Source organism: Tursiops truncatus, chromosome 1 (assembly GCF_011762595.2).
Source record: "Tursiops truncatus isolate mTurTru1 chromosome 1, mTurTru1.mat.Y, whole genome shotgun sequence".
NCBI classification, from domain to species: Eukaryota; Metazoa; Chordata; class Mammalia; order Artiodactyla; family Delphinidae; genus Tursiops; species Tursiops truncatus.
This window is the reverse complement of record NC_047034.1, coordinates 605,225-617,512: the sequence shown is the minus strand read 5'-3', so window position 1 is coordinate 617,512 and position 12,288 is coordinate 605,225. Positions and strand designations below refer to the sequence as shown.

General features: G+C 49.3%; 1 protein-coding gene across 22 annotated transcripts in view; it reads left to right on the top strand.

Moving 5' to 3' along the window:
• The window catches only part of PPP1R12B (protein phosphatase 1 regulatory subunit 12B), a 211,001-nt gene that overhangs the window by 149,457 nt on the left and 49,256 nt on the right, over positions 1 to 12,288 (top strand). The window contains exon 19 of one of the 22 annotated variants that reach the window (XM_073798057.1): positions 6,033 to 12,266. The exons of the other annotated variants lie outside the window; for them this stretch is intronic. Within the exon in view, the coding sequence (XP_073654158.1) occupies positions 6,033 to 6,293 (261 nt within the window). The 3' untranslated portion in view covers positions 6,294 to 12,266. Of the gene's footprint in view, positions 1 to 6,032; positions 12,267 to 12,288 lie in introns of those variants that run through there. 22 annotated transcript variants of the gene reach the window in all.

The following is a 12,288-nucleotide window of genomic DNA, read 5'->3' as shown; positions in this document are numbered from 1 at the left end:
AGCGCGGTTGTGTATTTTTCTCCCAGCCACTTTCAGTGACGCAGTTACAGTGGCAGAGTAGGCAGAAAGTCTAGTTTAAATGAGGTCGTGGTCTAGCTGCGAGCAGTGCCGGGAGAGCGGGGCAAGAGTCGCATAACAGTGGACCTCTGCACTCACACCAGGTGAGGGGGGAGTGGGGCACATGGAGGGCCTGAGACAGTGGACCGTCCCTCACAGGGAGGGCAGCTCGGGGCCACTCCCGAGGGAGCAGGAGACAGAGGCATGGGGGCAAACTCGAGATCATAGAGATGGTGGGACAAGAAAAGAGTATTTTGGAAACAAAAACTCCCTTCTGAATACTACACGGGTTAAGGAGATAATTATAATGAGAATTAGAAAATATTTAGAATGAGATTGCTTCACATTAGATCTTGTAGGAGTAGTTAAAAGAGAGAAAGCTATACCCTTAAATGCAGAGATATGGTTGAAAATATTTGAAAATAAGAAAGAATGAAAACAAATAAGCCAAGCTTTCAAACTCGAGATGCTGGGAAGAGAACAGAGTACGCCCAAATAAAGTAGAAAGGATGAAATAAGGAGCAGAATGAACGAACCCGAAACAAAATAGCCGCAGAGATGATTGGTAAAACCAGAAGCTGATTCTTTGAAAAAACTTGTAGGATAAAATACACCTTTGACAAGCTGATGGGGGGAGGGGGTGGGGTGGGCAGTGGGTATGAACAGTATCAGGAAAGGAAAGGGGGACAGCATTAGAAAACAGTTTAATCGTAAGACCTGCTTCTGAACAGCATTATGACAGTAGGCATGAAAACTTAAGCAGATACTTTTCTGGGAAAATATAAAATATCAAAATTACTCAAGAAGAAATAGGGAAACAGAAAAGCCCAGTAACCATTAAAGGAAATTGGATAATACTTTAACCACCACCCTCCAACCCTGGGCCAAAGGCACCAGGCCCGAACCAATTTGAGGGGAGATCTTACCAGACCTTCAAGGAACGCGCATCAAGGAGATTTGTACTTTACCAACCGTTTCAGAAGCCACACGAAATCGTCTTGCCTCCAAGTTGTTCAGCCACAGCGAGCGCTGCTGAGGCCTGAGGTGGGACCACAAGCCAGAGTCCGCGCGTCCCGAGGCCAGGCAGCACCGGACAGTGAAGGCGCCTGGCCAGTCATGCCTGGCGGCCCAAGGGTCCCCCTGTGGACGTTGGCCTCGTGACCCCCTGAGGACTCGAGCAGTCTCGCTTTGCCCTCGGAACTGTGATCCCAGGTTTAGTGATGGGTTGTGGATACTGTCACTCTATCTGTGTTAGGACCAAGCGCACGTTTGTGAGACAGCGGGGTCACCAGTGGTCTGGGGCGCGGAGAGGGTGGGGCATTTTAGTTTGTGTAAACATGTGCTAACAGCACTGTACAGAGATTGACTCCAGGACCACCGTTATCAGCATCCCGCTTGACCAGCCCCCGTGTCACATTACACGCGTCACGCCGAGGGCCAAGGACAGCGCCCGGGACACCCAGACGTCTGCTCTGCTGGACCCTCTGTGCCCCTAGACGCAGTGTGTGCTCCGTCAGCACGGAGCGTGGTTCTCTCCTGTGTCCTGCGCTGAACACCAGGCACCCACGGCCGTGTCAGTTTGGTCCGCACACTGGTCCTGTTCGCCGCACACACGAATGTGTTTCTTGGGGGGACGCACGTGCAGCGCCGCACCTTGCAGCGCTGTCTGCTTCTGAGGGGCGTGTCTGGGTGGAATGCGTGGGCCTTGCCATGGGGGGCAGAGCTGACAGGGCCGTAGGTTTAGGTGCCCCGTGAGTTGTTCCCGCCGCCCCCCCACCCCCGCTCTCCCCCACGGCAGAGCACCAGCTGTGCTACCAGGTGACATCACGGTAGGGAGTGAAGTGCACTTCCTACTACATAGGACACAGACTGTTGTTCCTTACCTGCCATTGGCAGACGTAATCTGGACAAAACTAGTTCTCTGTGAAAGGCTTTTTCTTTCAAGTTTTCCTCTCTAATGATTCACTTTTGGGGGGTATCTCCAGTGTCTTAGGCACAGGGAGAAACTTTTATGTCATCTTCTGAGTCACGGCTATATTTTTTAGCCAGAACCAAAGCTTAAACCTCCCCTGCAGAACCCTAGTGAAGGAGCAAACTGTTGTCCAGTGGAAATGAGAAAGAGAAAAAGGAAAAATGGGGTATTTGGAGGATTCATTTGGCACAGAAGAAAATAATTCAAGCATAAGAGAAATGAGAGGATTGGAAACTAACCCTAATGGTGCAACGGCATCGTCCATCTTCAGCTGTTTTAAAGCACTTTTAACTGAGAGCGTGGACGTAAAGCACATAGAGACGCCCCAAACGACTCACAAAGCATTTGGACAGGCAGTCACACCATAGGCATCAGTGGCATCTGAGGCAGGAAGCCTGCATGCGGTTCTCTGGGGCCAGGAAGGTCCTTCGGCTTCTCCAGGATCTGCACTGTTACAGGGAAAACAGGTGTTGAGTTTCTATACATTTTTAATGCTAAGGAGGGAGTCTTCTCAGTAAACCCAGATGAATGGAGCAGGCTTAGTTCTGGACCAACAATAAGGCCACAACTGTGAGGACCGGTTGAAACATTCACGTTTCTCCACGAACCGGATGCGTAAATCGTTTTTCTTAGGAAGGACCTTTTCCCTTAAAACTCTGCCATTGCTAATAATGAGAAATAATTGTTTTTCCTTACCCCTTGGTGGAGCATTCAGCCAAAATTACAGGCTTTAAAGAAAATGACCGGGCTTCCCTGGTGGCGCAGTGGTTGAGAGTCCGCCTGCCGATGCAGGGGACGCGGATTTGTGCCCCAGTCCGGGAAGGTCCCACATGCCGCGGAGCGGCTGGGCCTGTGAGCCATGGCCGCTGAGCCTGCGCGTCCGGAGCCTGTGCTCTGCAACGGGAGAGGCCACAACGGTGAGAGGCCCGCGTACCGCAAAAAAAAAAAAAAAAAAAAGAAAAAAAAGAAAAATGACCAAAGTATTTAAAAAATAGATCCAGTTGATGACAGGAAACTTGAACTTAAAGTAGAATTTCTGGACGTTTGTTTTTAAAGTTTATTTGTGTAGGCTGCTGCCCCTCATAACTCGTTGTGCTTCTCTGATTTTATAACTTTTAAGTTGTAGGTTTCGTCTTCATCCAAACACTTGAGCCTAAATTTTAGGTACACTGCCACTCGATGGTAGTATGTTTTGCCTGACATACTGATTATAAGCACAATCTAAATATCACAGATATCTGCACGCGTTAAACGGGTTTCTTTTAAACGTTACTCTAAAATGTAATTAAATATTATATGGTACTCTAAAAATGTGGTATTATTCAGCATCTTTGTCCTTGACTTTTTATAACAACTTATTGAGATAAACAACTTTATGGAATAGCTCTGAACTTTACTGAAGAGTTATAGCTTTAACAGAAGTTTCAGATAAGTCATACTCCTGTTCTCTATTCATCCCGTGTTTAAGCAGCCATGTAACCTGCAGAGAGCCCTCTTGGCTACTTTTTAAGCTGAAGATTTTAATTTGCCCTGTTAGCGTTTCTGATCAGTTCAAGCGTGTTTTTGTCGTCGAGGCACCGTGAGCATTCTGGCGGAGAACTTCTTTATTGTGCCGGCCTGTCTGGAACATAGTCTGACGTCGGCATTCCCGACCCTGCCCTACTGGGTGCTGACCGCACGCGCCCGTCGTCCTGGTCACCGTGTCCCCACATACTTCCAGGGGACCCTGCGGAGGTCTTGCCTCCACTCCCACCTCCACCCTTGAGAGCCTCTGCTGAGGTTCTGCGCCGCCCCTTCTGACTCTCCTGCTGTTCTGTCCTGTGTGGCCGAAGAAAAGTGGCACCGGGGAAAAGCTGCTGTGAGTTACTCACATGAAAAGGGGGTAGCTTTCCACTTCTGTTTTGCCTTTTTTAGCTGTTGCTAAATTTAAATTTAATTGCAAAACTAAACCCATAAACCAGTTCTAGGACAGGCTTGCAGAAAGATTTTCTTAAGAGGCCTGTATAATCCCTTACCCTGAAGTGGGTTTCTGGGATTTAAACGTTGATGACAGTGGGACGTGACTGTTCAAGTGTGCGAGAGTGGGAGCGCGTGGCGAAGGTTGGCTCCTGCCAGGCAGCACGCAGCGCCTCCCCGCTCCTGCCTCGGCCTCAGGGCCCTCGTGTCCTTGTAGCGGATGCGCTTTGTCGCTCTGATTTTTAGCTTGTGTTGGTTTTTCATAAAGGGCACATGTCCAAAGCCCTTCATTTAGCGGAAAGGACTGCATGGCTTCTTTGCTCTGCGTGTCCTTATGTGTGGAATGAAGACTGACTCTTCTCTCGGGAAGGATTCGTTTCAAAGGAGCAGTTGAGGATAGGAGGTTAGTTTTGTGGTGAGGCCCCAGATACGTCCTCCTCACTCAGGAGCGTCTGTGCAAGAGTCGCTTGAGGTGAGTTGTCGCCACTGTCCCCCCCCCACCCCCGGAGGAGGGGAGAGCTTCACCTCACGCAGATTAAGGCTGAGGATTAAGATGGGGACGTGGGAAGAGACGGGGACGAGTGGCAGAGAACTTGCTGCTTCCTTCAGAGCTCCTCCCTCATCCCTTCCCCCCACGGAGCTCGTGCCCCTCTAGGTGCCCGGGAATGAAAACAGCAGGATAAGCCCGTGGAGCTTCTCCTGACTGGGCTGTGTGCTGCCCACGGTCTCCTTTAAATGAAAAGAGCTTGTTTGTTTAGTAAGTTTGTTGAGTTAGCGCTCAATAGTGTTTGATGGGTTGAAGGAAGGAAAGGGTGAGTTGACGGTTAAAAATACAAATGTTTTATTTGGCCCTTATATTTCATAGATAGGCCTGAAAATGATTGTTCTATTGCAAACTCTTAGTTCCAAAAGGAGGAACAGGAATCTTGAACTATTTATAGTTCTTACTTGTTAATACTTGACTCATTACCTTCTTCCCTAAATCTAAACTAAAATATTGTGTATTGTGTCTTCTCAGAAGTTTATAACCTAGTTACCCCCAAAAAGTTGATTTGCAGGAAGCAGCAGCAAAATTTTTGAAATACTGGGTAATGTCTGCCAAACTTTTGACAAACTCCCTTGGGGCCTTGAAGACCTTGTTGGAAGCCACGCTCACCTTCCAGAAGGAACTTTCCTCCCCTTCTGTATCTGAAGAAATGGGCAATGATAACGCATTCTGTTGGCTTTGTGCCCCCCCCCCAAAAAAAAAAACTTGAAAGATTGCAGTTCTAGATGATTGGGTTTCAGGTTAGGGACCTCCAGGAAAATCTAGGCCTTACACTTCTGGCTAAAGTCTTACAACATTTGTTTATTGACTTAAATGTCTCATGCTTAGGCTCAGCTGCAATGCTCACAAGTGCTAACAGAGAGGCTCTTTTCTGACCCCCTTGGCCAGAGCACTCCAGAACTTTATTCTGCAGTCCTGTGTTCTTCTTTGTAACAAAAGAACTTGAAAGATGTAGATGGGGACCATGTGAGATTGTGAAGCTACTTTCAGATAACTTTAATTTTGAAAGTGACCAATTCCGAGAGGTTACATGTAGCACGATAAAGTGAAGTCTCTTTGGGTTTTACAATCGAATTATGAGGATTATTTTTAGCAGTTGTTCGTATTTGATATACAGTTTTGCCGGTATACCCACCCTCTTCCTATGCACACACATTTATATCTGTATGTTCTACCCTCAGGAATTAAAAAATGAGTTTGTCCGTGAACCAAAGAGTGAACATTCTTTCTAACCTGTCTGTTGTTTCACCTGTGCCGTCAGCTTCTCTCCTCCCTTAAATACTCTTCCGTCTCTGTCCTACTCAAAATCTTTACTAGATGAAGGTTTTTAAATATATATATATTTAGCACTTTGATCTAGTCTGGGGAAATATCAGGACCCCTTCTGCAGGCTAGTGGTCTCTGTTGAGTGGCAAGTACAGCAAGCAGCATAACTAAAATGTTCTCTGTGGGTGTAATAATCCTGTCGCGTTTGATGCCCCAAATGTAATCTGCTCACAGATTCTGAAGACAGGGGCAGCTGCCGTCTGCTCTTCCTCTGGTGATGGACACAGTCGGTCTGGAATTGTCAGCTCACTGGGGAAGGCGGGGAATCACGTCCTTCATTTAGGAAAAAGTGAATTGGAATCCCAGATGTTCCTTTCTCGAGACGCTGGAAGGGCTGTGCTGGTTCCTCTGCTGAAGCCCTTCCAGGACATGCGAGGAGTCTCCATTTGTGCCCTCGGCCACAGGGCACGTGCGGGGTCCGCGGGGATGGCCTGAGTGTCTGTGTGGTGAAATGCTGACCGTCTGACACACCGGCGATTCTGGGAACTGTAGCCACCATAATAAAAAAGCTTTCTCTCCTGACTTGTGATGGTATTTGTCTGTCAGACCCCAAATTTTGTTTAAAGAGTAGTGACTTCTGTAGTAGTGACTTCTGTAGTAGTGACTTCAGATTCTCCTGACCCAGCAGTGTGGCACTGGGAGGAATCTGGTTCAGAGCACGCATCCTTTGCCTGTTTGGTAACTCGGGGACTAGGAACCGCTGTGCCCTTCTCACTGGAGAGGACTTGCACTGGCTGCAGTCTTGTCTTTTGAGCTGTTTGACCGCGAGCCAGGAGGCACGGAAGGAGTCGTGTGCCGGGAGCGCCCGTCCACTCCGGAGCGCACGCGGAGCTGCTCTGCTTGCGGGATGACACCTGCATCCGCTCACAAGCCCGGTTCTCTGCTGAGCCTTTGGCCGAATCCCTCTGTGACGAGACCCGTCTCTCCGAAGTCCTCTGGGGTTAAAAGAAGTTATCTCATTCACACGGCTCATACCCTAGTATGATGAGAGAAGTGGGTTGTTTTAACTTTTTACTTTGAAACAATTTCAAATCTGTAGCAGTATTTCAAGAATAGTACAAAGAACTGTAAACCCTTCACCCAGAGACCACATTAAAACATCACCAGTTGTCCCAGTAACACCCTTCATGGCAGAAGGATCCAGTCTGACCTTCCTCTCTCCTTGGTTCTCACGACCTTGCCATTTATAAGGAGAGAGGCCTGCGTGTACTCCTGGGTGTGGGCCGCTTTGCCTCAGAAGCTGGCCTGTTTCTGCATGTCTTACACAACGTCTCAGAAGTGACACTTGGCTCTTCTCTTTCTGCCCTGACAGTCTGTCCACTCCTGGGGGCGCTGACCCTGAGTCCCTTGGTTAGGACGGTGTTGCCATAGGAAAGTCCCATTTTCTTCCTTAGTGATTAGCATTTTATGAGGTGATACTTTGAGATTACGCAAAATCCAGCTTCTCATCCTGCTTTTACCCACTAGTTTTGGTATCCATTGATGTTTCTTTCTTGAACTGATTTTCCAGTGACATTTCCCAAATGGGGATTTTTATCTAATTTGATTACTCCTTTTACATTCATTGGTAGGCATTCTAGTGTAAGGAAGAGCTTTCTCTCCTCCTCTGTTTTGTCATTCCTTTATTTGTATTAGAGTGTGCTTATGAATTCCTGTTTCCCTCAGTGGGTTTGTTTTTTTTTTAATTTATTTTTGGCTGTGTTGGGTCTTCATTTCTGTGTGAGGGCATTCTCCAGTTGCAGCGAGCGGGGCCACTCACGGTGCGCGGGCCTCTCACTGTCGCGGCCTCTCTTGTTGCGGAGCGCAGGCTCAGTAGTTGTGGCTCACAGGCCTAGTTGCTCCGCAGCATGTGGGATCGTCCCAGACCAGGGGTCGAACCCGAGTCCCCTGCCTTGACAGGCAGATTCCCAACCACTGCGCCACCAGGGAAGCCCTCCCTCAGTGGGTTTTTACTTGTTACTCTTATTTATTTTGATGATCTGACTGTCCCAGGTTTGGCGTCTTAAGCAGGTCTCTGTGTCCTTCTGTCCTTCTGTCACGCCCCCATCCTCGTCTGAGTGCTTTTCTTCTTCCTGACACAAGAGACCCAGGCTTATTTGCTTTCCTCCCCCAGCTCTGGAATCAACAGCCATTTCTCCAGGGAACCCCATTGCCGTTAGCGGAGAGTGCCATTTAGAAAGTGGTCTGGCCACTGGCTGTGCAAAGGCTCCTCCACCAGTGCGGAGCCTGTTGCTTCCTAACCCCGAAACCTAACCCCAGCCCTAACCCCAGCCCTAAGCCCCACTGTCTTCAGGCCCCTGACTAGACCAGGCTCCTGCCTCATGGCTGCACCTTCCCTTACACTAGGGCATTGCCTTCCAAGAAAGAGGATTGGGAAGGAGGGAACAAGGTAGGTTCTTCCCTAAAGCATTTGGAAAGGAGATTCTGTCTTCATTCAGTAGCTGTTTACTAACCGTAATCTGAGCTCTTAGTTTCAGATTTTCATTTAGATCCTTGCGTGTGTTTTCTGGATGCGTGTGCGTGTTGGTCAGCACTTTGGTGATAAATGCCCTGTATTGAGCACATCCATGTGCTCGGCACTGCATAGACATTAGGCCTAAATTATAGAATAACTCTGCAAGACAGGCATTATTTTACAGTTTTTGAAGTGAGCCGTATAAGATTCAGTGAGGGTAAAGCATTTTGATCACGTCAGACAGTTAAGTAGGGGTTGGATTTCCACGCAGGCTACCTGACCTCAAAGCCCACACCCTTCCCGAACCACAGGGCAGTGTGCTGGTGTACTGATGCTTTGGGGGTCCTCACTGGGGGACATTTTACCAAACATCATCACTCTTAAACCATAACATTTAACTTTCTTGATTTAAAATATAAGAGGAAAAGTTAGAAATTACTCAACTGGCTCATTAATTTCTATACTAAGAAGACCCCACTGGAGGAGACTTTGGGAGAACCCCTGTGTCTGCTGGGTCTTATGTTTATTGGAGATTCTGTTGAGCTGTCTGCCTGGAACTCTTCATTCAGTTATAACAAAGAACCTCCTAAAGTTTAGGAACTTTTTTCTCTCCCTTACCTGGAAGAGATAAAACATGAACCCAACGTTCTCTCCTGCCTGTCGGAAATAGGTTATTTTCCAAACAGTTGGCTGTTTGCGTAGCTCTCACTCTGGAGAGGTCGTTTACCAGGCTCCTTGGTTACTAGACCTTCACTTTAGAAAGAATATACCAGACCCTCAGTTGGGGAAGAAAAGAAGAGGGTGATTCTTTGTTATCCTTTGCTATTCCTCCATGCTGCTTGTCTGATTAAGCAGCCTCCCCGGCTGTGATGTGTGTGCCCGGGTCAGAATGTTATACTCTGTGCCAGGCCAGTGTGGAGGAAAATGCACATTGTTTTCATCTCGGGTTCCCTGACGTGGGAATGGTACTGGAAACACGGTACTACCTGAAAACTAGATTATGACATAACCAGAAGACGCAAGACTGTGACCACAGACACTCCCACTCACATTCACCTTCACGGGGATGTGAAGGCCACTTTGATGTTCTCAGGGGAGTTAATGTCTCTTCAGTAAGAAAGGAAACAACAAGTGCCTGTTGGAGAAAAAGGCTATGAATATATAAAAGAACAAGTGAACAAAAGAAAGAGCTTAGGTGTAACTTCCTGGAGAATTTTTCTCCGTTCCTCAGTTTCGGACGTGTTCCTGTGAGTGTCTCAAATAGGCAGCATCTCCCTGATGAAGGATCTGAATTGGCCGGTCTTTTCAGAGCCTTCGAGGGGCCGTTGTGTTCTGTGCCCTCTTACCGGCTGTGTGTCTTCTGCCCAGGCCCGCGGCCCCTGAGAGCTTGTCCCCTCGCCTGTAAGATGACAGTGCGTTTCAGCACAGGTGAGAGCACCAGGTGAGACTGTGCACGCTAAAACACTCTGTACAACTTGAAGGGCTTTGCCGTTGTCAGTGCCGCCGAGAAGCAGACGTAAGAGGTGAAGAGAAACAAAGAGCAGTGCTAAACAGGCTGTTACATTCCTTCCCCCGTTGCCCACGAGGAATGAAATCACTGCACGTGCCTCACAGAGACAGCCCGGAAACTGCTCGTCAGAATTGTTCCTGCCATCTGCTTGAGGGGTCTGGGGAGTGAACCGGGTTCTCGTCCTTCTCACCCCAGCCTTCCCGGAGCCAGTCTTGCTGTGGGAATGTTACATCAGTATTTCTTTTCTAAGTGAAGGGGTCTAATAGAGAAAAACTCACTCTTACAGATGGGAGTGGCTACAAAGTAGGGTTTTTATTGTATGTTTTTTAATTCGACCACACCACGCAGCAAGCAGGGTCTTAGTTCCCCGACCAGGGATCGAACCCAGGCCCTCGGCAGCAAGTGCACCGAGTCCTATCCACTGGACCACCAGGGAATGCCCCATACGTAGGATTTAGAACATAAGATTGATAGATCTGAACGCCCAAGATAACTGGCCTTTTAGACACAGTACAATTGTGGTTTGTGGTAGAATTCATCAGTCCTCCTAAGGAGTTTTTTAGATTAGAAGTGAATCAGGACCCCTTTATAAACTTTTCAACCTGTGTTCTTCAGACCAACCCCATTTCCCTTGATTCAGTTTCACAAATTGGTCATAAGAATAAAGAAGATATCAAGACAGTTGGAGGGAAAAGAGTGGCTTACTGGGAAGATATGAAGGAAAAAGGTATCAATTTCATGTGGGGAAAGGAGGGCAGGATAGAGTTTCCAAGATCCCAGAGAGAAGTGAGTTGTTACTTTGGGGATAAACCCATCTGCTTAGAAAGCATTTGGCCTAGAAGTGTTGGATAGGGTAGTGATGACACAGAGTGCAAAAGATTAAACTTGAGATGTTTCAAGGCCAAATCCAAAATCCTTCGACACCAAGCAAATAAATTCCATTCTTTTTAACTCTTGACGTTCTCTGCGGTCGTGCAGTCAGTTCCCCTGTCTCTGTTCTCTCCTTATTTCTGACCCTCCTCTCTCTCCCCTCGCCTGGCCCCCGGCCCCATCTCAATCCTCCCGATTATGGCATTTTGTAAAACTCAGCTAAGCACTGTACTCAGAGGCTCTGCCGTCCAGGTCTCTTGTGTACGGAGAGCTTCCTCTGCCGTGGCCGGAGTTTCAACTTGCGGCTTCCTCAGGGGGCGGCAGGAATGACGTGTCGTTAAACTTGGACATAAAAGGGCTGAAGGTGCTTTGACTGCTGTGTCTGTCTGGGCTTTGTTACTTAGGGACCCAGACATGGAAAAGTCCCCGCTCTCCCACGTGGCGGAGCGCCTGAGAAGCTGGCCGAGGGGGTGGGTGCCAGGGGTGGTGGCTTTGTCCCTGAGCCCCCAGGGGGCCCCCCTGAATTCCCAGAGGCCGGCGGGCTTTCCTCTCCTCCTGCAAGTGGCAACCCGAATTCTGAGTGGAAAGTGCATCTTTGCCCTTGGCCGGTGTCCAGCATTCCTCGCTGAGCGAATAGGATTTGGAATGTCAGAGTCGGAGGGCGGGAGCGTGTGGGGCTGCGTGTTTATATGTGAAAGCAGCCTCCTCTGGCTTCCTGAGACTGCTTCCTTCTCCTAAACTCTTAGTACCTTATTTATGTGTTGTTCTTTGGTTTTTGTTTTTAAGTTGTTTAAGTTGCGTTTATCACGGCGGTTGGTCACAGGGGCACTTCCAGACCCCGTTCAGCCCTGGAGCCCGGCTCCGGGGAGGCAGCATGGTGTCCAGAGGATTTGCGTGTCTTCCCTCCGGATGAAGAGACAGGAGCTGTTCGCAGGCTCGTCCTCCGGGGGATCTGAGGTCGTCTCCTCCGGGGCGTGACCTGCTGTCTCGGAACCTGGACCCAGGTTCTGTGGGGCACAGACCTCCGTGAGCGGCGCCCTTCGGGAAGACTGGGGCCGGGCTGGGTCGGCAGCAGAGCCCAGCCCAGCGCCTGTGCTGGAGCTGGATTGAGACACGCCTCGGCCCCCATGTGACTGTGGACTCATTGACTGGGTGGCTTCTACCCTTGATTCAGTTCAGCTCGAAGGCGCGATCTGGGGGTGCCCGACCGGCTCTGCCGCCAAGAGGCCATGTCCTCCCTGCACGGCCGAGGCAAGGACCTCGCTCGGAGCAGGACGCCTCAGTCGGACTCGCCCCCGGGCTCGCCCTCCCTGACGGCCAGGACGCTCCGAGTAAGCGGCCCTCCCTCCGTCTGCGGTCTGTTGGGGGCGGGCTGTGAGGCCGGGCCCCGGGGGTCGGTCAGGGCAGAGGGGATTCAGGGCGTGTGGAAGCAGCCAGGGAGACGGAGGCCCCACCAGGAGCTGTTCTGCAGGAGGTTCCTGTTCCTGATTCTTAACGGCCTCTTAGGTGAAAGTGGACTTGAATGCATGACACAGCTTCTGCCTTCCAGCTTTTCAGCGTCACTTGTGAAACGCCTGACAGGAAGAGTGTAGAGG